This window comes from Wyeomyia smithii, chromosome 3 (genome assembly GCF_029784165.1).
Source record: "Wyeomyia smithii strain HCP4-BCI-WySm-NY-G18 chromosome 3, ASM2978416v1, whole genome shotgun sequence".
In the NCBI taxonomy this organism is placed as follows: Eukaryota; Metazoa; Arthropoda; class Insecta; order Diptera; family Culicidae; genus Wyeomyia; species Wyeomyia smithii.
The window spans coordinates 182,230,730-182,256,528 of record NC_073696.1 but is presented as its reverse complement, the minus strand read 5'-3'; the positions used below and the strand labels follow the sequence as shown (position 1 = coordinate 182,256,528).

The following is a 25,799-nucleotide window of genomic DNA, read 5'->3' as shown; positions in this document are numbered from 1 at the left end:
GTACAGTTAAGCTTGCGGTGTCCTACAGTATCTCCTATATGTAAGTGTCGAACCTGGTTTTCGAAAGCTTACAGCGAAAACACAAACCAGTGCTAATCCAAAACAGAGCTTCTTACCGCTGACGCTCACGACAAATTGCCGACAATATTTCAACCAACCGTACTGAACTGCCGAGGGATAATTAATATAATCGTTTCGTAATTCCACGCTGCTCAACAAGTTCAGGAGATGTCATTGACGAGGCGGTCCATATTTTAGGATAGAATTTGCGACAACAACCATAGCGGGTATATATTATACCGCACATGCCAGAAACTACTAGGAGAAATGTCTCTTATAGCTTTGCAATTAATTACGAGTACAACAAAGAAGGGAGAAATATCAATAGCAGGAAGGAAGCATGGTTCAACGAACAGTATAATTATCGGGAAATTTATGTGACAGAATATACAGTCTTCGCTGATCCAAAACCATTTTTTTGCTGGAGAGTCAAGAGAAATAAAACTCAGGATATAATTCATTATCAATTTATTTCATTTTCTGCAGGATTACAATCATCGCATTCATTGATGGAGGCTGGCTAAACTGCTCTTGGTGTTTTTTTCGCTACCATTCGCTGCAATTGCTGGTATAGCAACGTAAAATGCAATATAAAATCTATATAAAAGATTTTGGACCTAGCCTTCCTAATGACAATAAATATAAATTAATTAAAAACCAAAAAATACTGCTACCAAACTTTAAACGACTAGAGTAAGTGCTTTTTTGCTTCATTGACCTCTCCCGCCTACGACTTTCCTATTTGTAAGCATATAGCGTTCACTATTCGTCTCCACTTAGTGCCCGCTAGAATCGAATTTAATTGGATAAAACTAATTACCAGCGGTTCTTCTTGTGTTCATTCATAGGTGTATGTACTAGTATGTTTTGTGTAACACGTGTGCACGGTCGTTTTCTGTAATGGCTAATATAGAAGTCGGCAAATTGCAATAAATCTGCAAAAAAAGCTGCATTCTGTGTCACCGTAAAGCGTCCCCGGCGGATTAGTTGCCGACACTGGACTAAGCTGCCGTAAAATGTCGCATTCTAACCAGTGCCACCTTCCCTGGCAGAGTTCCAGGTTGGTTTGAAGCGCTTAAAAGGCGCTTTGTAGAAATGAGGAAAAGGAAATATGGTTGGAAGTTAACAGACTTATTCAATGAAGCCAATTATGTTATTTCAAATGGTCAATCACTATTCTGTGTCGCTCAATAATTTTTGAAATAAATCAAGAAAACTAGAATGAAAAAAAACTTGTAATTTGAAAAAGTTAAATTTGACATATAACTATTTATAAACGCGTGTTTGTTAGATGAATTAGTTTAATAAATGAATATAATAAAAAGTTTAATAAAATATGAAACCATACTAAAAGCAAAACTTTATCTAAAAAATATATAAAAAACATTTATTTCAAATCTGAGACAGTTCGAACAGAGAAACGCAAATAAATATAACACATAACTAAATAAAATAAATCATTGGAGAATGTTTCCAATGGTTCACACTGGATATAAATACTTCAAAGGTATCGAATAAGTCTGTAAAAAACATTCAAATAAAAACTTACTATCCCGTTCATTTCTTATTTCACAGTGGATGATAAGCGAAACCAACATCCCTCTCTCAAGGCATATACATTCTGTAACGCAACTTTGTAACAGCATTACATTTCTTCCAACATGATTTTGCACATTGTCATTTGGTTAGAGTTTTTACCTCGAGATTAAGTAAAACAGATTAATTTAAGTAACTCAAAATACAGCATTGAAAATTTGATGATTCATTTCGTTATTCAATTTTATGTAATTATTCATGGTCCAAATATATTTAGATAGAAATTTGAAAAACAAATCTTGCATGCAAAAGCTACTCAAAAAGCTTATGAAGTGAAACAAAAATATAAATACCGTTGAGGTGATAATTATAAAATGTACAATAATACGTGATTTCAAAACATTGTGAGGTTTTGATAGGGTGTGGGACTACTTCGGGAGGGGTTTTCTTCGGCATATATTTCTCATTACAATGAAGCAAAAATTATGACGAAGAAAACCCCTGACGAACTAGTCCCACACCCTATACGAGTTCTTCGCCCCCTCATCGATATTTTCGTTGAAAGTTGCACTACAGAAAAAGAAGACGTAGTCCTACGTTGAAAGTTATAGCTTGGTTGGCCTTTCTCATTTTAATTACTATCGGCCTATGAATTTAATACCAACCAAGTAAAAGCAAAAACAAAAAAAAACTTTCGCTTCAAATCATCTCAATTGAAAAATAAACAGCACCGCAGATACGGATCAGGGCAAGAACTGCAAATACGCCATGCCAAGTGTGTTTGCAATTCGCTAGCACCCGAAGCTGACCCGGCTAAAATATAAATACGAACCGTTGTTGCTGGCAGTATCAAGTTTCTCATCTGGACTTTTCCGCGTATCACATGTCATCATGGCATCGTTCTCAAATAGAATGGAAACCACGGAATAAGCAACCGAAGAAAACAAGTTTTCAGAGTGGCCAACAGCACGTAGCACCATTAAATCCATAAAACAAAAGTGAAACGAAGCTTAAAAGGGCTTCCGTCTGTCCGCTGGTTTGCACTTCTCCTTCTTCCATTCACAGTGCCAAAGCGTGACGCCGATGAACGGTTCGTGTCATGTAACAATGCAAAGTTATCAAATACTTTGACGGCGAAGGAAACGTGTTTTAACTAATTTGTTGATTACAAATGAAAACAGTTGCAGTTTGCCTAAAAATGTTATCGGGTACAATTATGCTTTGCATTTCATTGAATTATTTCTTTAACATCATTTCACCAGTCTGGTCTCATTGGAACTCACCTTGCAAAAGCCAAAGCCAGAAGCCTCAAGATAAGTGTAACATTGTAGAGCATTCGCAAACAGCAAATACTAATGAATAAGTTTAGATAAGTTGAGTTGCGTACTTAGTTGGGATGAGTGTTATATAACCTCCACAAGGGGTAACCGAAACATGAAACGAACGGGACAGCAACTCTGCACGTAAGACTCACAAAAGACAAAGATGAATGTGAATTGAACTTGTAGCTCTGAGTGGGTGAAAGCTGCGCTGCACGACTTCTCACAGAAAGCTCAAGTGATACCGCAATATTGTCGAGTATTATACGTTTGTATGCTTCAAATTATTATGGCCTTTTTTCGAGTATTAGCGTTGTTTTCCTTTGAATACTGCAATGAAAACGGTAAGAACACAATCTCCTCTGTCTGTTGGAAGCGATATTGCTCCATCTCTCTATTGTAGCATTTAATCTGCTTATTACCCTCCGCCCTGGCCGTAAAGAGTGCGCGGATCAATAAGTGCACCAAGGAGAAAATCGAAAGTTACACCATGTAGGTTTTAACGTAATGCTAGGATTGCCCAGATTCACCCATGTTCGAATGCCGTCCGGTTGCGAGTGAAGCACTACTAGGGGAAGTTGTTACCCCGGTTGGGCCACCGGATGATTTACGTCCAAGTGGCACGTGTGAGATAATTTCATGCGCGGAACCATGCCCCATTTGTACATGATGCGATGACTGGTTCTGGCGTTGTTGCATGTCCAGGAGCAGTTCAGGAGTAAATCGTACGCGGCTCTGCGACGACATCGAAGATGAGTTGTCCTTTGCACTCAGATAAGAGCTGTCATCGCTGGTCAAACTATCCGGTGGCGTGGGATTAGTTGTTACGGGTGTACCACAGCTTCCACTCGAACCAGTGCTGTACTTATTTTGCTGTTGCTGCGTCTGCGATTGTTGTTGCTGTTGTGTATTATATTTCTTCAAACTAGATCGTAACCTAAACTGGCTACCCGTCGCGGGGGCTGGCAACCCGCCATGCTCTAAACCTATGCTAGCAGGCCGTTCATGATTGCTGATATTGATAAATTCATTAGAAAAATGACCCGAATAGCCTGCGTTTAGACTAGTTTGCCTCTTAAAGTAATTTGGAATGTTTTCGTACTCGTGAATGCGATTGGAAATTATGCTACTTTCCGGCACTTTCACAGCATTTTGGTTGTTATTAATGTAGAAATGGTTCAGATTATAAATGGCATCGTCCACCAGATCGACGTCCTCGCTATCAAAATGAAACCCTTGATTGATATTGCTCGCCGTTGTTGATACGTTCGATAGCGTCCTTCTGTGGCCGGCTGCATTAACACCCATCGTGGGCACACGGGGAGCGCTAAATCGATTGCTCATATTACTACCCTCGTAGGCGTAGTCATGATAAGAAGCACTATCGTAGTGGTGATCCTCGTACACCGGCTCGCCACCGTACGACTTTGTATCGCGCTCGAAAGCGAAGTTGATCTCCGGTCGATATGGGAAGTAGTTGGAACCTGTGGAAAGTAGACACAAAACAGAAAGCACTGTGTGAATGATTTGTCATCTTTACGTGTGAAAGGACTAAAGCACTAGCAAAGGAAATGTTTAATACGAGCATTACAAGATTATAACCCTGGATAAATGATATTGAAATAACATTTTGCTAATATAATGGATACCAATCTATTGGCTGTTAAAAATATTTGTTCTCGTCAGGAGTAACTTTTCAAAGATATGTATTGGGAAAAAAAATTTTTTTTCTAAAAATTTTAATGTGAGATCATTTTTTATCTTATAAATGAAATTCATAAATTTGAATCTATCTATCAATATTATTTATCTCACAGATAAAATTTAAGTTTTTTTAATCTTCTTTTTGAATACATACGCTTTTTTGAAAAGTTATTTTCGACGAAAAAATCGTGCAATGGATTATACCAGAAATCTTTTTATCCCCAATGAAACTGCAAAAAACACGTATTGTCATCTTCCACAAGCTTCCCAAGAATTGTACAAAAATAAATAAATATAGTTTCCGCAGCTTTGCTCACAAACACCGAAACACTAAAATTTTAACTTTTTTTTTCACACTTACCAAAATAACCGGCACTGGTTCCGATGGCAAACATGGCATTGTTCTGTTGTGGATAATTGGTATAATCGCCAGGCACATAGAGTCCAGCTCTACTTTCCTGCTCCTCCGGTAGTTCGCCATAGTCGATGAAAGAAGTAGTGCTTGATTTTCGTCGCGGTGACGGTGTCGGGGGTTGCGTTCCCGCTCCGCCGCTCAGCGAAGAGCTTGGACCGGAGGGTGTATAATTGGATCCCAAACCGCTGGTTGTCGACATCGTGGAAGGTAAATAGTGCTGAGGTGAATCGGTAAATCGTAAAGGACGGTCATCCTGTCTGGGACTAATTGAAGACAATTGCGTCCTGGGAAATAGAAAAAGGTCGCATTAGTCGTCCGGTTTTCAACGGGCTCGTGTGCTGCTAACCAGGGCACCCGCAGTCAATTACTCACCTGTTCTGCTTTACCGGTCCGTGGTAGGTGTTGTGAGCGTGAAGCCTTTCGTTATACACATCCGTGTATTCTTGATCTACATTACTATCTAAATGCTGTGGCAAAGGTAAAAGTGGCTGTGACGGGTGATGTAGCTGGTGGTAAGGACTAGGCTGGAGCTGATATACGTCACTCATTGCTGATGTCGGATGAAAACGGGGGTGGAGGGGTGTGACGTTCGATACTCGAACGTCGTACCCAGAGGCGACGCCCGCCAACATCGAGGCAATATTGTACAACACTAATTCTATAATCGATAACTTTGGTTTGCGCTGTCCTTCGGAAGCATACAGTGTCGGCATCGGTACCGTACTAGGGAGTCCTCCGAACCTTGTTAAACTTGTGCAAAGTGGCGTATTCAGCGACGTGTCACCAGAAACACCCAGATTTGGCGGGTACCACTCATCAGTGTCGTAATCTAGATCAAACATGTTGCCACATATTACAAGAGTGTTATTGTTCACTCGTAATCTATTTTCATTCACTACTGGGTTAAGGAGCTACAGAGGAAATTATTATATAGCAGAGAAGTTGGGTAACAGAAAAAGCATACACAAAAACTACAAAAGCGCTTAATCAAAGTCAAAGAAGTTGCCAAATATTGCAGGGGGGAAGGTAAATCTTACAGCACGACTAGTGATTAAATTTATGGCATACAAGATAAGGTTGAGCTAATTAGTAGTTCAACATGCTTTTGCTGTGTTAATTGGAATCATTAGAGGGATAATAGAGAGAAAAAAAGTGTGTTCTCACGTCTTCACAGAACCGGATGGCCATTCATTTCTAGCAAATGATTCGTCTTATGTGAGCACGTTCACTTAAACTGTAGAAAACAGCTGATGCCATCCCATACACAGGTACTCCGGTGTGATAGATTGCCCTAATCCTCTGAAATGACAACAGAATACTCCTTTCTATTCTTCTGCGCGAGATGCCACCTGAATTGACCCCCCGATGGGAGAGACCGTCAGTAGAACTTGTTTGCAGCATTACATACATTACAAGCGTGACACGTGGGATTTCGGCGCTTGTTATCAGTATTACCGCAACTGACAGAAACGCAGGCGGTCATTTAACAATGGGATGTTTGATCCTGTCCGAATATGATGTGCAGTTTTCGCTTCACGGTGAATCTTTTGAATTGTTCAAACATGTTATTTCTTACTCTAGAAACTGCCTAATTCGTACATACAAAAGAAACACACATTTTGGATTAAAATTTGACACGAAGGATGATCTTTGTACTGGAAATGGATACTATTTTATCCGATTATTGATTTGTTGTTGCATTTTTTCGATTACGAGATATTTCCAATTAGTTTTTTCTAAACAAAAAAATGAGACACAAGCTTTATTGTGTCTATTTTTTCCAATTTGAACGCACTGTGCATTGAACGCTCAATGGAATGGTAAATTCGAGTTTTTACAGAATTAATACGGTAGATATGCACAATGCAAAAAATAGCATACATTGCACAATATTTTTCGTTGATAAATAATATGCCTAATCGGAAAAATATTCAACAACTTTTTATTAAAAAAGTATAATTTTATTCACCTCATAAGAGAAAAAAATTAAGATTTACCATGGAACGGGGTGAAATTGATCAATTTTTATAATATTTTCCAATTAACTACCCGGACAAACACATACGATTCGCATAGATTCTCTGAGATTCCTCACATTGGATTCGTGAGCGTCCTTGAAAAGGATTCCTGAAAAAAGAATTCGGGAATGCCCTGTATATGGCTCTAGGATTTTTGAATAAGAATCCTGAGTGGGAATCCTCCGGATCGTGTTTGCGATTCCTTTCACGATTCCGTCACCGAGTTAAAGGTATCCTGGGGATTCTTACTCAGGATTCTCTGCGTGTTAGTAAGGGTAGCTTCATGTATATTTTTCCCGAAATAGTATGTGTTTAAAACAAGTACTCATATATGCTCTAGAAAACCTCTATGGCTATTGGTGAAATTTCTATCGTCTACTTCATGAAATAAATTCTAGAATTTAATAAGGTACTATGAGATGAATCGGGGCGAAACTGATCCCCTTGAGATCCATACATTCTATTGGAAATGTGCTTTTTTTATATGTTCATGATAAATGATGATTTCTGAACTAAAAAATATGAATCACAGCTAGTTTGGAAACGAAAATAACGATATTTCAGGTTCAAATTTATTCATTTTGGTTCACGAGCATTTAGCAAACTAAAATTTGCTCTCATTTGATCTTCGTTAGATCGATTTCAATTTGGTTTGTTGCAAAAGCTTAAAAACTAACTCTGAAATTGAAATCTTTGTGGTTTCCTGCGAATTCATCAGTATTACTTTAATTGTATGGAATAATCATTGTTGAAAATTATATTTTTTTAGCTTTTATCAAGCTTTACTCACTTCTACAAATTTAACGTAATTAACACTTAGTTAAGATTATTTTAAGGAAATTCAATACCTTTTTTTTTTGTTATTTGAAAACTTGTTTGATCAAATTTGATTGAGTTTTGACTGAGTTAGAAGAATTTTTCGACAGTATGTAAAACTCCACTCCGTTCACCTACAGTAGGTGTTCCAAGATCTTTTGCTTGGTGAAGCACTTTTTGAAACCAAAATTTCCGCAAGAATGAGTAAATTGATTCAAAAGTGCAGGTTGATTATCAAATTTGATAAGTGTAAATCAAGGTACCACTGCGACCTGTCTTTAACGAGAACCTTTTAATCCTAATCTCTTCGGGGTGCGAAGGGTATTCCGAGTAACAGTAACCTTGGGGAAAATCGGGTCTTGATTCCAGAGGGAATATTGGTAGTATGCTAACTGAGAAGAGTTTCCGTTATCATTTGTTTTTCCATATTGGGCGGCGTATAACTGCATCTGGGTTGGCAAATGGTTGGACACGTGTAACTTGAGACCCGAATGTGGTCATTCACCTCTGTCCAGCAATTCCTTTCCCAACCTCAACGAGGTGCCGACCGGGATACAAGAACCTTAGCGGAGATCAGGTATCCAACCCCCGGTGGAAACTATGGTCGTATGCTGATTGGGAAGGGGGTCATGCGCGGCTGTATCCCCATATTAGGGGCGGCGTACAACAGCGTCTGACTCGGAGCTGGCGGCTGAATTATGGAATGCTGTATCCCGCCAGCTACACCTAAGATGGCAGCCCCATCAGCAGGATGTAGGTATCGCGACCCTGGTAAGGTAGCATACCGAAACCTTTTTTTTTTCAACCACGAACGAAATTAGAATTACGGAACGGATCAATCGGCAAAGACCTAGGCTATGAACACGGAAAGAGATTAAGGTAAACGATTGTAACTTGGGTACTTGGAACGTCCGATCTCTCAATGAACCGGCACGGGCTGGTTTGCTTGCTCGAGAGCTACAGCGGCAGGAAGTCGAAATCGTAGCGATTCAGGAGGTTCGGTGGCCAAATTTTTATTTTGATCTCGATTATTTTTCAACTGGTTCTTTATATTTTGGCCGTTTCTAAAAAGTGAAAAAAAAACGAGCTTTCAAAATATAGAGGTATGTCTATAGATTTTATTTATATGTAATGAGCAGTTTTGAAATAAATAAGAAGGTTTATATTTTTGGGGAAAACCAGCAAGCGACCAATCAGCTAAAAAATCTAAAATCGGCTAAAAACAAAACCGGCTAAGGATTTAAAAGGGACAAATTTCGTCCTCTTTCCGTTAATAGATTTTCAATTTACACCCCTGAGCGGTAGGCTAAAGAATATCGTAGTTCTACGTAAAAACCGGCGCCAACAAGTGTATTTATATAAGAATTACTTCGATTTACGTTTTTTTTTATGTCATCTACACAACTGTGCGCTCCGGTTTAATCGATATAAAAAAAAATCGACACCGCAAATTGCATACTTTTTTTCAATAGTTCACTTGACCACTTTTAGGCACGACTTCCGAAAGTCGGATTCTCAGGGCTAGTGGTGGGCACCGCTAACCGAAAATTTAGCGCCGCTAATCGCTTAGCCGCTAACCGGAAAATTTAGCTCGATAATCGCTAAACGCTAAACGCTAAACCCACATTAGCGGAACTTTCGCTAATCGCTAATCGCTAACTTCCCAAGGAACCAAATTTGTTTCAATTCGAGCTTTGTGAATCACAGCAAGAAATTATTATGTAGTTTCACAGTAGTTGCAGCTACGTCTTAGTTTCTTATACAATGACAAAAAAGCGCAGGAGGTGGAGCCAATTCATTTTCGTTGTTTCATCACAAGTTTCAAGAATGAAACAACAATGTATATGAACTTATGCGCGGAATTTGATAACAACATGGTGAATGCTGCATGGTCAAATTGCAGCAACGAAGGTGTATCGTAGCTGCAACTATGGTGATATAGCAACTACATGGCGTTGTAATAAGATTGTCAAATGGCAAATGGTCAGAATGGAAAAATATTGTCTGTATAGCGATTTATCTTTGATTATTTCCAAAAATTTGATTAGGATTCAACCCCAGTTATCAATGTTTATTCAATTTTCTCGTTTTTACTCGTCATTTGCTGTAGAAACACTTGCAAGTTTATGACTCAGTTTTCAATTTTGCTTCCCTTATAATGCTCATGCTCATTCTCAGTTTTATATTTTGCTTCTTTAATTCATCAGCACCTCAGCGTGATAATGAAATTCAAAGCAATTTATTTAATTTCGTTTTAGAGACCCCCACTGCTTGGACAACTTCTAATCCCAGTATCCAAAAGTTACAACGCAGTAAATAACCTTTGACAAAAACAAATATAAGGCAAACGATCGAACAAAAGTTGCTGTTACATTCAAATGCCGTTTACACGTTTCAACAACAAATCCAACCTCGCGAATTACGTTGTTGGTGTGAAGTTTTTTGAAGCAGCGATGCAACTTTAGTTGTTGCTTGTATCTTTACAATTTAATCGTAGTAATTAAAAATGTTACTGAAAACCTCGGAATTTAATAAGTGCAACAAATAATCACAATTTATCTTTTTATTATGTTTCAATTGTTGCCTGGGTTATTAATATGTAAATAGTCATATCGCTACTTTCAATGCTCATGTTTTGTAAAATCTGGACCACTTTGATCTTCTGTGGTAAAAAAACGAAAACAAATACTGTTTAGAGCTGTTTACAATAAGAGAGTTCATGGTGTGCCGAAAATTCGATCTAGACCTCGAACCTTGATAAACTGGACTCCATTCTTGAGTAAAAAGACTGACTTGCACTTGTGTCGTGAAGAGAGGAACTCTAGATAATTAAAACAATTGAACGTTGTTTGAATGAAACACACGTTCCAAAAGTAACTTTCGCAGTAAAGTATGTTCATCTTTCGAAGCAATTTACGTACGCCATCAGTTCTATCTCAACACAATATAGCGAATTAGCGATTAGCGTTTCGAAGGCCAGAATTTTAGCGACGCTAACAGTTTCGCTAACCAGCTCAAAAATTAGCGGAATCGCTAAACCGGTAACTGAATGTTAGCGTCGCTAATTAGCGATTAGCGAATTAGCGGAATGGTGCCCACCACTGCTCAGGACTAATTTATTTTTTAGGACGCTCTTCCAGGGACTTAAAATACATAAGTCTCCGTACGTGCGGAGAAAATAACGACCGCCCAGAATGAAATCTGTTGCTAGATTGATTTTAATAAACAAATACTGCTTTAACATAACCAACTGAATTCACGGAGATAAATATTTCTCTTTTCCGAGTCGCCTCTCTGTCGTTTTCTACCTTTTTAATTGGCTTGGCTTTGTACCTGAAAATTTTATCTTGCCTACTGATTTCGCTGTCTACGGCCGTCGCTGTTTCTCCCACGAGAAACAAGGTGCCTGATATCAGCACTTTATTCAAACGAAGGAATGCCCTTACTAACACGCAGAGAATCCTGAGTAAGAATCCCCAGGATACCGATTAACAGGTGACGGAATCGTGGAAGGAATCGCAAACACGATCCGGAGGATTCCCACTCACGATTCTTATTCAAGAATCCTGGAGCCATATGCAGGGCATTCTAGAGGATTCTTTTTTTAGGAATCCTTTTCAAGGACGCTCACGAATCCAATGTGAGGAATCCTAGAGAATCTATGCGAATTGTATGTGTTCGTCCGGATGTCGGAAAATATACTATTTCAGACTATACATTGAATGTCTGTCTGTCTTTGAAAATGGAGTTTTGTGTCTATTCCTAGTTCTGAGAAAGAGGCGGCTGCACGATTGAGCAATAATATTGCATGGGAACTTTCTCGAGAAAACAAAGCTTTTGAGGCTTACCGTTGGGCGAAATTTGAAAACAAAAATTGACACTTCACTGTTTATGTATTGCGATAAACAACAACTCGATTGAGCGCGATAGGATTTGTATAGACAGGAGCGTAGTAATCGACGGAGATGAACTCGAGGTGGTGGAGGAATTTGTGTACCTCGGATCTTTGGTAACGTCAGACAACAATTGCAGCAAACGTATAGTAGCCGTCGTGCTAAGCAGCGATGGAAAAAACTCAACCTCTAGCGATTATGAATACATATAAACCAAGCCTATGATGCGTTGACATCGCCGTCAGTATGCGAGTAAATATGTATCGGTGTTGGTGCGCTATCTTTGCCTTCCTTCTTACGATATATTTCTTGTTGTTGGTGCACACCACAAAATGTGGTTCTCAATATGCACAAGTCGGTATATAAAGTTATTCGGAAAATGTACTTCTAACGAATTAACCCGAGCAACTCGTAACCATTTGGCTGATGATCGTGATTTGTTTTGTCAAAAAAGAGAGTAAATGAGAGCGTGTGTTCTCCTACTCTCACTGAACTCAATCGCAGGTTGCGATTCGCAGCCGAAGTAGTTGCTTCCACCACTCTTTTCCTCTCACCACACACACCACAACCTCAAATGCTGCTTAGTCAGCATTATATTCTTCTGTTTCTATCTTTTCTCCCCCTAACGACGGGCCACGTATAGGGATGGGAAATATCGACTAAAATGGCTATCGATAATTATCGATAAATCCCATAATATCATCGATAACTATCGATAATTATCGATAGCTTGACAACTAGAACCAGATGAAGAAAAACAACAAAATGTTGCTCCCGTTGTGGACAGGAACAATATTTAAAAGTTTATTCACACATATAATTCGCACTTAGGCGAAATCTTGTCGTTGTCCGTATAAGGTAGGGATGGGAAACCTATCGATAATTATCGATAGTATCGATAGTTGCTGGCTATCGATAGGATTGTTAAGCTTTCCGCGTTATCGATAGTTATTGATATTTTCCTCGCATTGGCATTTATACTCCACAATGATGCCAGAACTGAAAAAATATATTGGCCTAGACTTTGTTTACAGAGAATTCGATGATTGTTTGCTTTCACATGAAATCCTCTTTAAAATTGTTAGAAAATTGAGGGATACTCATTTTCGCTCACTCTACCTTATACGGACAACGACAAGATTTCGCCTAAGTGCGAATTATATGTGTGAATAAACTTTTAAATATTGTTCCTGTCCACAACGGGAGCAACATTTTGTTGTTTTTCTTCATCTGGTTCTAGTTGTCAAGCTATCGATAATTATCGATAGTTATCGATGATATTATGGGATTTATCGATAATTATCGATAGCCATTTTAGTCGATATTTCCCATCCCTACGTATAAGGTAGAGTGAGCGAAAATGAGTATCCCTCAATTTTCTAACAATTTTAAAGAGGATTTCATGTGAAAGCAAACAATCATCGAATTCTCTGTAAACAAAGTCTAGGCCAATATATTTTTTTAGTTCTGGCATCATTGTGGAGTATAAATGCCAATGCGAGGAAAATATCAATAACTATCGATAACGCGGAAAGCTTAACAATCCTATCGATAGCCAGCAACTATCGATACTATCGATAATTATCGATAGGTTTCCCATCCCTAGCCACGTATGGAGAGGCAACCACAGCGAGCGAGATACTTCGCGTCGACCTCGACTTCGCTGGCTAATATAGTCTACTCATGTATCCGTTTTCTTCGAGAAATAATGCGACAAACAAGTATTTCGTTACGGATATAGAGAATTCAAGTTTATTCGTAATGTGAAAGCCGAAAATAAAACGACGGTTGAATCTTCATCGTCCCATTTCCATCACTGGCCTTCAGGTTTAGTAAGCTTCGCCCCCGTATCAAGTGCAACATGTAGGTACAAGACGCGTGTAAGACCGGTTGTCCTCTATGGATACGGAACATGGACAATGCTTGAGGAGGACTTGCAAGCACTGGCCGTTTTCGAACAACGAGTGCTTGGGACCATTTCCGGCGGAGAGTGTGAGGATGGCCTATGGAGGCCAAGAATGAATCACGAGCTAGCGCAACTGTACGGCGAATCCAATATCCAGAAAATCGCTGAAGCTGGAAGGGTACAATGGGCTGGACATATTGTGAGAGGTGAAATTCTGAGGTATGTTTCACCTGGAAAATGAGCATCATACAGTCGAATGCCCCTTAGAAACAAATGGAATAGTATCAAGATTAACTACGCTATATAGTTTCGCATTTATCTATAATAAAATGATAAGCTTCATTGAGATCTATGAGGAAATTTGATTAAAATATTGAAAAATGTTTAGTTAGTCGGCAAACTCCATGGTCTGAACGTAAAGACGCTTGAAGCACGATTGCCTAGCCTTTACTGAAAGATAAAACAACAACAACGGTGTAAATTTCTATTTTCAACAACGGCTTTTACCCGTCAACATTCAAGTTCATTGAGCAGACAATGTGTGCAGTAGGGAAAGCGAAAAATAAGCGAACTGGAAATATGATACGGATTTGGAAAAATATACCGCATCCCGACGGGACTTGAACCCGCAATTTCCTTATCTCCGGCATGGTGTTTTGACCAATGGTAGTGTTCCACAACCTATATGCGTATCACATTCCACTGCCCACTTATTCTATTGCTCATCCCTAACTACACACACTGCTGTGCCAGCGTTATTTATAGACTGAAAGGAATGTCTCATCACACACAGAAGAGTCAGCTGCTGCTGATAACTCTTATAGACCTGTGTGATCGAGACCAAAGTCAGTCTGAGTCGTGCTTACAAGTGCAAGTTTGGTATCGATCACACAGTTCTAAAGAGTTATCAGCATCAGCTAATGCCAATGAGCAGTCAGAGAAATAGGTTTGGGATCAGGCTTGTAAATGATCACGGTAGAACAACTTTTTATTGCGATAATTGTCTTCTTTTTAGAATTACTAGACCAGTGGTTCCCAACTGGGGATCTGCGGCCGGCAGGGGAGCCGCGAAGCTTTTGGTAAATTTGACAAGTGATTAAAATTTCTTCCTAGATAATTCAGTCAGAGCGGATGTTCAACTCTTCTGCGTATTAGGACCAAGACGTGAAACAAATTAGATTTGCATGACGATATAAGACTGGAAAAGGCAGCCTCGTATTATAAAACTTGTATCTGATATTTTTTTTAGGTGCTTCGCAAAGAGGGCCGCGGAACTCTTTGTGTTAAGCAAAAGAGGCCGCGCGTAGCCAAAAAGGTTGGGAACCACTGTACTAGACGAACATGTATTGTCATTCACTACCTAAATTCTTTTGATAGTCCTTTAACACGGCTGTAATTTCCATGATTAATTCGTATTATCAGCTCAGAAACAATGACTACGCTTTGTTCTAAATATCCCAGCACTACATTATTGAACATCATACTTCGTAGTCTGTCGAATCCTTTCGCTTTTTGCGTTTGAATGAATGGCCATCCATGGTGTGAACCTAGGCTACAGGAGAAAAGAAAAGGATAAAGCAAATACTATTACACACACACATAAAAAAAACTAAACCAAATTTTACTTACTAAAACGCCAATCGTACTATGAATAGCGAAGCTCTATTCACCAAATAAATATATGCAACCAAAGGAACGCTACAACTTACTGAACCTAACGAAACAGCAAATACCAAAATGGACTTGTTTCAAACAGATAAATGCTAGGAACACAAATAAAAGGACAATTTGCTTTTTCTCTCTGCTTTTCGTTTTATTGTAAATGAAATTAGGTGTACGGCTTGAAATAATCTTTTTTTTTTGTTTGGAATTTTCATCTATGATGTCAAAACTATTTAAAACAAACATACAATCAAACTGAAGTAAAATCAAGCTTACGGTTAAATCGTAACTGAAATTAAATATTTAAATAAAATCTATCGTTTTCATCTAGAACTGAATGACATTCATATAGCTACTATCGATCTCGACAAACAAAAATATTTTGAACAATCTAATCCATCAATGTAGTGTTATGATGCAATATTCTCTGTTCTTTCATATTTTTTTCACAGAATATGGATCAAGCAAATATTACAAAATTTGATGGGTGATCTACACACTGAATTATACTGAGCATCAGATCTATATGTATTCAGTAGACAATGATTGCTTTTATCGATGTTTGTTCCTATATCAATTGAGTACGGGGGGATGTTTGGAAATTAAGAGATATGGCATTCCTTCCTCCATCACCGCATTAATTTAACTCGTTTAGTTTTAAAATATAGTTGCTATAGCGATACGTTTAGGACTTTCAATCGCAAGATTACCATCCTCAATGACTTTCGATTGTTATTTACAAAAACTCCTGGCAAACCATCCGACTTCATGGACATAATGGATATGAATGATTTGAGGGGTAGTACTTTTACTCAATTAATTAGCGGTTAGGTAGGCCAATTAGAGGATAAGTATAGATAATGCATAAAATGCTGCCATCGAAAAGCTCGTTCTAGTTTGCAAATTGCTAATCGTACAGCTTTTCACCGGATCTCGTAGCTCAGGAAAACCAAGGAACGACGATAGCTAAATATCACAGTACCAGGCGACGTTCGGACCGACTTACTTCTATGTGGCTTTACGATGTACGTGTATTCGAATGGAGAAAAAAAAAAGGCAAAAACTAATTAGCATGAACAGAGGGAGCTTAGCATTCGCATTCGTTAAATCAGTAGGGACGTTCAGAGAGAAAGACAAAAAATAAAACAACCGGCACCAACTGATTCAACTAGGCCAGCATTGTGTTTCCAGAATGCATCTGAAATTAAATGAAATGATGCCGTTTCTTGGCAGCTCTATTGATATTATCTAGCCACGCACCCAAACGAAATCTCAGTTTGTGCATGCTAAAAAAATAATTATACTAAATCTTCTACCGCACGTTTAAATGTTTCTTTTTTCCTGAGACTAGTTTTTGTGTTGCACTACACTTTATATGAGTGATCTTTTTTTTAGAATTATTTGTTTTTATATATTTAATAGAAGAAAAAATGCAATACAAATATCCGTTATGAATGCATCGAGTGCAGCTTTTAGCTGGAGAAGTATAACCCAAAACGATGCCTTAAAACTCACAAACGCTGAAATTCTGAAAGTTTCACAGAGCGATTCTAGATATTTTCTCACAAATGGTGTATAGGATACGAATAATGTAAGGTCAATATGCGACACAATCGATATTGCGGGGAATGAGTAATAAGTAGCATATTGCGCAAAATGTAGCCGTAGTAAATTGAAATAATGATTTTATGATGAAACTTTAGGATTAAAGAAATCTATTGTAGAACTAGTCATGTGGTTTTATAATCGAATCGGTTTCTACATGAAATGAAAGAATACACACTTTTGGCGTAAATTCACAGGTTCACAAATTATTACAGGCAGTGTCAAATTCTTCTGTTGTACAGTTCAACATGCTTCGCAATAATTGTAAAATACAGCGTTACCAATATGAAAGCTATTACAATATATAGTTGTTTTTCATTTTGGTCAATATGTTAGAGACTGTTTTCAGCACAACACTTTTAGACAAAATCGGACTTTTCTCCATCGATAAATGAGTCACATCAAAATAATCAAAAGTTGATGAGTTGGAAACCATCTTGCTGCTTACTGAAACGCCATTACTTGCGCCCATTCCACAGAAAAAAACTCATTTGAAATAATTCAAATTTCTTTTTTGTTAAATTTTCGTTTGCGTTTGAGAGTACTCAACTCCAATGTGTTTACTCCGTACAGCCCATCATACGAGAGGTCATCGCGCTCTTTAACGTTGCACATTAAGGTGAAACTGTATTGAAGCCACAAATGGCCGACTTCGAGCGAATTTTCAAAGACACATAAATTTCTAGAAAACACCATATTCTGCAAAATGAGGTGAACTGTATCAACTCATAAATAACGCCTGAAATTTGCATCCAGAGCAGTTTCGTTTTACCCAAAAAACTGCTTCTATCCAGGAACATTCATTAAGTTTTCTGCGAGCAAGAGAATCCTCAAAAACCACACAAAAAACATTCACTGCACAAGCGATCCTACAGATACACACACACACATTGAGAAACGAACAGTAAATAAAACTGGAGTTAAACATTTCAGCAAGATATTTTCCAACACCCTGCCACTTAAGGATGAAGGGTAGAAATGAACAAAAAAGGCAAAAACAACCTATGTACTTTCAACTTTTTGCCCCTGCTCGTATCATACCACTGCACAATATTCAGCAATCAGAAGCTTCTCAACTGCATGTATGCACCTCGTTGTGCAGAAGTAATGCAATTCGGCTTATTTCAAAACCTCGGACTTGCAGATTGCAATCCGATTAAAAGTGCAACGAATGAGAAGCAGGATACTTCAGAGGGAAACTTTGTTAGGAATCAAATGTATCGTTATTTTCTACTATTAAATAGTTTTTCGTTCTTCTTATCCTAGCATATGGCGATTCGTTCTCAATCACATTACTATCCGGTTCACCCACCAGCAATCGTTCACGTTCGCTATGACTTCCGGAGTTTCGTTTCAGATAAATACTATTTGTGTGCTGGACCAATTTGCGAGATTTTATCTTTCCCTTTTCTTTCTTCGAACCGAACAGCTTGGTGAGCTTAAACTTTCGCTTGGTCCGATCAAGTTTGCTGCGGAATGAGTTGGATCTGATAGAGGCATTAGTATTCGAGTCATACTCTAGCATTGCCGTGCTGTAGTCACTGTAAATTTCCGACGGACGAAAGAGTGGCGTCTCGGGGCACAGATGGTCGTAGTCACACTTAACATCGACCTCCGTACGGAATGTGACAGAACTTTTCCTGGAGGAACCGACATCATTGCTGGACTCACTAAGCTCCATATTGGAGAAACTTTCATGCAAATCGCTGTGAATATCTGTGCTAGTGCTGTGACTATCGTCCACTGATTTGGACTGGGACACCAAAAAGCATTCACGTTTAAACTTGGACTCGGCCGAACCGAACCGATGGAATTTGTAATCTGTGTCTTCCACTATGGTGGAATCAGATCGACTACTGGCATACATTGTGAGGTTATCACTGGACTTTGAGCTACTAATGCAGGAAACTTGCTCATCAAGCTCGCTTCCCCTGGAGAAGATATCATCCAAACTTTTTTGAATCGTACGGTAGAACACGCGATCGTACACGATCTCCCTAAGGTCGGTTTGCTCTGGAACGTCGCTGGTACGTGGAGTTTTGCTATCTAAACTATGGTTACGCTTATCGCTAGTACGGCTCGAGATTGAGGAATTGGTACTATTACTACTAACGTAATTTTTAAGATTAGGAGTACAGGAAGTGGTTTGCTGATAGTGTTTACTGTTATTGATAATGTTCAAGCCATCATGACTTTTACCTAGTATTTCGTTACGCGACGAACTGGCGGAGATCGCCATGCGAGATTTGTCCAGATTCGGTGCACTTTTACTGAAATGCGGCGTCCGGACCGTCGTACGCAGGGCTGTCAAGTGACCTCGCTCGCGCTGATGCAGAGTCGACGGTCCCCAGGTTTTACCTTTCATGCCATCGGCCGGAACTGTATTGGTTGATTCAAATATGCGTTGTTTTACTTATTTATGATTATCTCACATTCGGGATGAGTGATATGATAGTGTTAATTGATGAGTCATGTATTGATGATTACAGCTAATTATCGAGATTTATGATTATCTTTCGTTTTTGATTTTCTTTCCACACCGGTCATTTGATAGAGGTGACAATTGTTTGTAGAAAAACGAATAAATAATAAAGGAAGTAAAAATTGCAACGGAAAATCAATTTCGTACAATCGTGGAATTCTTTTACTACGTATGAAACAAAGATCAAGGAGCTAGAACATAATTGTAAAAAAATTCTTTAACACAGCAATCGTTGGCTTCAAAACGTTCATTAATATCATTTCTAACTGCTCTGGTACAACAATGTTTATTGAATTATCTGTATTATCTGTAATTTGTGAGAAATTTTGGCTAGTTTAGGTTTAAACGGAAAACTCTACTGATAACTTCTAATAGATAGTAACATAATATGTATCTGTATGCATGATTTCGTGATATAATTCTCATTCCTATCAAATCACTGAGCTTTATCCTATACAGGCCCGGATTTGAGGGGGGGCAAAGGGGGCGAATGCACCGGGCCTCCCGATTCAAGGGACCCCCCTAATCCTGAGGCGACCTTTTTTTTTGCTCGTCACCTTCCAGAACGTTACCTCTAAATATTTTAAGAAAAGAGGGCCTCACAGACAAATTTGCCCCGGGCCTCCCAGCGTCTGAATCCGGCCCTGATCTTATACATCCGTTCTTTATTTTAAAGGGCTACAGTCGCTTACACTACAACAAAATAATGTTTCATTATTGTTCACACTCTTTCATGCATTATTATCCATATAGGTATTGTTGTATCTTATACTCTTAATAATTTAACACACTCAGTCAGTCTACTGATGGATTTTACATCCTATTTTAACCATTAATATTCTGTACAAGTTTATAAATCAGCAATAACAATTATTGTTAATCATTTATCTTGCGCCTTTTGACGACACTCTCGCTGTCACTGGACTTGTTTGTTGCTAAATTTAGCATATACGCTGTCGAAGAACCAATAATATCAACAAAACGGGCTTTAGACGGGCTTCAATAAAATCACTATGAATCTATAATAAATACTTAAAAAATGTTTATAAAGATTTATAGTGAATTAACCGAAGTCCATCTGAAGGTGGGCTTAGGTACCTGCATTGACCTTTTTAAACGCAAAACATATCATTTTTTCTCGCTTAACTTTAGTTAAAATCAAATTTATCTGATATATTGGATACTACTATAGATGGGTGAAAACTTTATATTAAGGATTTTTTTTATTGAAATCGCATGATGCTTAAAACTTTAAACTGTCAAACTTTGAAAAATCTGTCAGTGTCATTTGCAAACCAATCGCCTAAATGAGGATTTCAATTCGTAAAACAATCGCGTAACTTTATAAAAGGACATTGAGAGACTCTATTTGTTAGCTTTTCCTTTGATCGATGACTAAGTTATTTATTCATTATTCATGATACTTCTCGCATACTGGGCTAGGCAATACTATGAACTTCCGATTTGTGACAAGAAATCGTTGATAACTTTTTAATGACACCGTAATAAACGAAACGTTAACTCATAATTGTAGAGTGGCTGTAAATATCCAAGTTCATTAAGCAGACAATGTGTGCAGCAGGGAAAGCAAAATAAGCGAACTGGAAATATGATACAGATTTGAAAAAATATACCGCATGTCGGCGGGACTTGAACCCGCAATCTCCCTGTCTCCGGCATGGTGTTTTGACAAACTAAACTACGGGGGACGGTTGTAGTGTTTCACAATCTATATGCGTATCACATTCCACTGCCGACTTATTCTATTGCTCATCCCTAACTACACACACTGCTGTGCAAGCGTTATTTAAACGACTGGGAGGAATGTCTCATACACACAGAAGAATCAGCTGATGCTGATAACTCTTACTCCTGTGTGATCGAGACCAAAATCAGTCTGAGTAGTGCTTGCAAGTGCGACACAACAACGGTAGGGCTAAATTATTTCAAACTAAATTTCTATTTTTAACAACGGCTTTTACCCGTTATCATTCAAGTTCATTAAGCAAACAATGTGTGCAGCAGGGAAAGCGAACTGGAAATATGATACAGATTTGGAAAATTATACCGCATCTCGACGGGACTTGAGCCCGCAATCTCCCTGTCTCCGGTTGTGACCCGGCTGTAAACATGTACATTTATTTTCTACCAACTTATACTTCAATATAATTTAGTTTTAATTCTGCTAGTTTGCGAAGAACTTCGAATAACTCACGATAAAGGTGTATTTTCATAAAATAACTTAAATTTTCCAACCTAATCTAGAAATATCTCAAAAACAGTTGCATTTAGAAAGTAACTTGCCTAAAGTAACTTGCCTATAAATAATTTCTAAGTGAATAACACCCACACAAACCGGTTAAATAAGCAAAACACAGGATAATGTTACTAGATTTACCTAATTAGATGAAATGCCTACAAATTTAAGAACAAAAAATCCTACTTTCAACACAGAGATGAGTTTGCACGTTTCTACGCTTTGACGATTTGGTTTCTATGTCCTTTATTTAAATTTTTAGCGCATCTTTAGTTATTCTCGGATCATCTTATAAAAAGTTTATGATTTTCTGACTAGTTCTGACTAGTAAGTGCCTGCTTGACAATTTCAACGTGTTAAATTCTTTTCAACGCTGCAATTGTAAAGAATTCAACTGCTTTTTATGTTTGCAATAAACTATGAGAAATTACAAAAAAAAATATTTTTAAGCCTAATTGTAGGCCTGTATTTTTTCCTATTTTCTATTTTATCTAACTGGTATCTACATTTTATGTTTTGTTTTATTCTTCTTAGTCCGAATTTAATTTATTTCTGTTTAGTGTTTTTGTTTTGCTTTTTCTCTTTTTGGCTATTAGCCCCACGACGAAATTTCAGAAATTGCTCTGACTCAACCGTTAATCTCATTTAAACATTATTGAAACTATTTCCTAATCCTAAAGATATGTGAATTTCTAACTACTAGCGTCCTGATAAATTCGTGGTTTGTTGACACGCTGTTTACTTTTCAGTATTATTTTTGCATCTATTGCTTCTTTGTAACGACTTTAACCCAACAATTGCAGTGATTTTCTCAACAAATCATACCGAATGTCATGTTCTATTTCTTGATCTTTTCAAACACAAATACTCAAAACGTCAGAGAGACAAATGAACGAGAAAAAATCCAAATCACAAAGAGAACTGATATCACACTATTCGTAAATTAGGAAAGGGAATAACGCGAATCGATTCAAAGAGCAATAAATCTATATACGTGATTACTGTAGAAAAAGCATGCATACTCGTTGGCAATTGAAAACTGTTCTGTCTGAGGTTCACGTAACCTGGAACCGTCAGTACTATGGAAAAATTTAAAACGTGTTTAAAAGTAGCTCTAGAAATATTTTGCAAGTAGTGTGTTCGCAAATCTTTGTCGGTGTATAACACTAAGAAAACAAATGGAACTGTAATTGAATCGAAAATAATGATAACTGTGATCATAAAGGATAACACAATGTAAAACAAGGAACACATTGTCAAAAAGCAAATCCATGTACTCACGTGCGATGGCTCTCAGTCGGGTGGCGGGCGAACCAGGAGGAGTATCCGTGTGCTGTCGAGATTCGTCACGAACGGTAGTGTGTTTCACAGTTATCGTGTGACGAAAATCGAGTGGTGACGAAATCTGTCCCGGTTCCCGCTTCAGTAGCTGAAAAGAGCACACAAACAATATGAGAATGAATGTACAGCAGCTACATGTAATCTAGATGCATACCTTTAATTTACTTTTACTGAACTTTCCTTTCCTCTTTTTAGGGGTTGGCGTAGTCTGAGTTATCATGATATTCAACTCACGTCCTAAGAGTTCAATTTCACGTGCGTCCAGTTCCTGCTCACGTTTGGCTAAATCTTCCTCCTTGCATCGCTGTTCACGCTGTACTCGGCTAAGTTCTTCTTCTTTGCTGCGTAATTCCTGTTAAAATGAACAGAGGACATTGTTTGATTACAAGAGCGAACTAATCTACTGTAGAATTTTTTTCTAGCGTAATAGTGAAAAATCTGTTAGCATGAGCAAATTAAAAAAAACTGTTCAAATTTTGTTTCTTGACATCTCGTTTGCTCGAGTATTTTTAAGACACCCTTTTGTAACACACATAAATACCCCGAGTGATTATTTAACTGGAAAAATACTACGCAATAGTAAATTGAAAATTTAGGCAAACTGATATTTTTACTTGACATCCAAAGAAACCTAAAACATGACACATGATAGCACACATTATTTTGATCAAACTACTACAAACTATGCAAAGTGATAAAGCACAGCGATGTTTGTCCTTGAAGTTTTTTATCAGAATTACGAAAATAATTGATTCCCGCAGGTATTGATAAAACAATGTTACATACGGTTTATCGCAAGCTCAGATTTTATCAAACCCATTAGAAATCGGTACAACTATCACTAGGCAGTTCAACACGTACGAAAAAATAAATGCAAGCTGGCGAGAAACCAGGCAAAATAAAACCGAAATGCAACCAAACGTTAACGCACGCTGTCAATCAGAAAAAAATCATATTAGGATTCTTTTTTAGATCTTACCTCTTCAAAAGACTTAAATGCCTATTAACAGTGAAAGGCGGCCAAATGATGATGAAAAAGAACAGAAACAATTAGGATAAATGAAAGGGAACATCAGCGCGGAAGGGAGAGTCGATAGAATTATGTAAACACATTCAACGTTCTGCCCGATTAGCTTCCTGCTGTACAGTAGCAATAAACACCTACTAGATAGTTTTTCTATTATAGCTATTGTAATTAACGAGAAAAGTTTGCCACATTGTGTCCCAAAAGAAACTATATTCAACACCCCAACTCACCTTTTCCTTTTTACGCAGTTCCTGAAGAACCTCTGCGATTTCCTTTTTCCAGCCATCTTGCATCGTATGGAATGATTCGTGAGGTGTTTGCGCAAATCCAGATCGAGTGATAATATCTAAATCCTTTTCAATATCTCTAAACGAAGGCCGCCGATGGGGATCCAATTCCCAGCAGGCTAATTATGTTGTGGGGGAAAAACGATAAAAAACAAATGTAGTTTATTGTTGCCATATAGAATAATTCCACATTCGGCTGCCAAACTTCCGCAGCCTATCGCGATAAGCAACAAAAGGAAACCTACATTTCATTAACTTTCCCCAAGCTTCCGGGCAAGTCTTGGGTATCGGCAGGGCGAGTGTGTTGACGGCAACCCCATACGCGACCATCAGGGAATCAAATCCTTTATAAGGCGTTTCACCGGTAAGCAATTCCCACAGAAGCACACCGTAACTCCACACGTCCGAAGCTCTGCAATGAATAAATAGTTAGCTTGAGTACTAATCGATCCCAAGCGGGATGAAAATAATCGCTCACTTCGAGTATGTTCCAGACTTGATGACTTCCGGTGGCATCCAAGCAAAGGTACCGGCAGCGGACATTCGTGTCGTTTTGTAAGCCTCCCGAGCAAGGCCAAAGTCGGTTATCTTTAGCGTTTTGGCTTTTAGATTGTTGTTTAAAATCTTCTCGCTAATGAGAACTGAAAAGAAAGGATAAATATTTATACTCAAACTTGAAATAAGTAGTATTTAAAGCACTTTTAATTTGATATAATTTTTTGACAAATCGTATTTTTTTAATACCAGTTTCATCCGAACGCGTAGTGCATGTATTTTAGCAATTATTGGTTGAAAATTGCTCAGCACCTCATAATAAATTTATTCTATATTATCAAATTATACAAGTCATATACAATCAAAATATGCATACCGTCCTGGTGAAGCACAACATTTATGCTTCATCAGAATGATGTGACGATTTTACTGAATTTTCGATAATTTTATGATTGACTTTCGAAATATGAAAACATTCTGGCTTTTATAAATACTCGCGTGACATTATGACATATCAATTCGATAGATTGATAGTAAATTAGTTGAATGTTCATTTTAAGTTGTTGTCATTAACATTATCTAACTACCATCAGTTGAAACGATTTAAAAGAAATATTTGTCAAAATTTTTGAGAATTTGTAGTAGCGATCTGGTAACCACCCGTCAAATAAAATCATTCAATAATCTCCGTCATCAAGAGCCATAGGAGACTGTTTGTCCCATTTCATCTCCAGCAGAGTCAATTGAAGCCACTAGATCGTTTGACCTAAACGATAATGTAAATTTGTTTTCTGTCAGCAGCTTAGGCACCAATCAGGCCGTTAACAAACCGAACGGTCTTGAATATGGCAAATTGATTTCGGTATCAAGAATAAATCCTGTATATTACAGGATTTTTTTAATATTGTGCATTTTTTACAATTAAAGTTAAAAACAAATAATTTACCTGTCACCGCCGCGCTTTTTTTATAATTTT

General features: G+C 38.0%; 1 protein-coding gene and 1 long non-coding RNA gene across 4 annotated transcripts in view; one reads left to right on the top strand and one right to left on the bottom strand.

Moving 5' to 3' along the window:
• Nucleotides 1-513: 513 nt before the first annotated feature.
• Nucleotides 514-25,799, bottom strand: part of LOC129733076 (mitogen-activated protein kinase kinase kinase 11-like) — a 44,649-nt gene continuing 19,363 nt past the window's right edge. Inside the window, exons 2-11 of one of the 3 annotated variants that reach the window (XM_055694640.1) lie at nt 24,807-24,969; nt 24,574-24,740; nt 24,272-24,447; nt 23,994-24,014; nt 23,169-23,366; nt 22,955-23,102; nt 19,134-19,313; nt 5,407-5,863; nt 4,981-5,318; nt 514-4,399 (exon numbers count right to left, since the gene is read on the bottom strand). In XM_055694640.1, the coding sequence (XP_055550615.1) occupies nt 3,426-4,399; nt 4,981-5,318; nt 5,407-5,863; nt 19,134-19,313; nt 22,955-23,102; nt 23,169-23,366; nt 23,994-24,014; nt 24,272-24,447; nt 24,574-24,740; nt 24,807-24,969 (2,822 nt within the window). In that variant the 3' untranslated portion in view covers nt 514-3,425. The remainder of the gene's footprint in view (nt 4,400-4,980; nt 5,319-5,406; nt 5,864-19,133; nt 19,314-22,954; nt 23,103-23,168; nt 23,367-23,993; nt 24,015-24,271; nt 24,448-24,573; nt 24,741-24,806; nt 24,970-25,799) is intronic. The other 2 variants (XM_055694642.1, XM_055694641.1) reach the window with 2 other exon arrangements.
• Nucleotides 4,985-24,197, top strand: LOC129733077 (uncharacterized). Its single transcript, XR_008729427.1, has 2 exons — nt 4,985-5,241; nt 23,210-24,197. It is a non-coding gene; the product is annotated as an uncharacterized LOC129733077 (long non-coding RNA).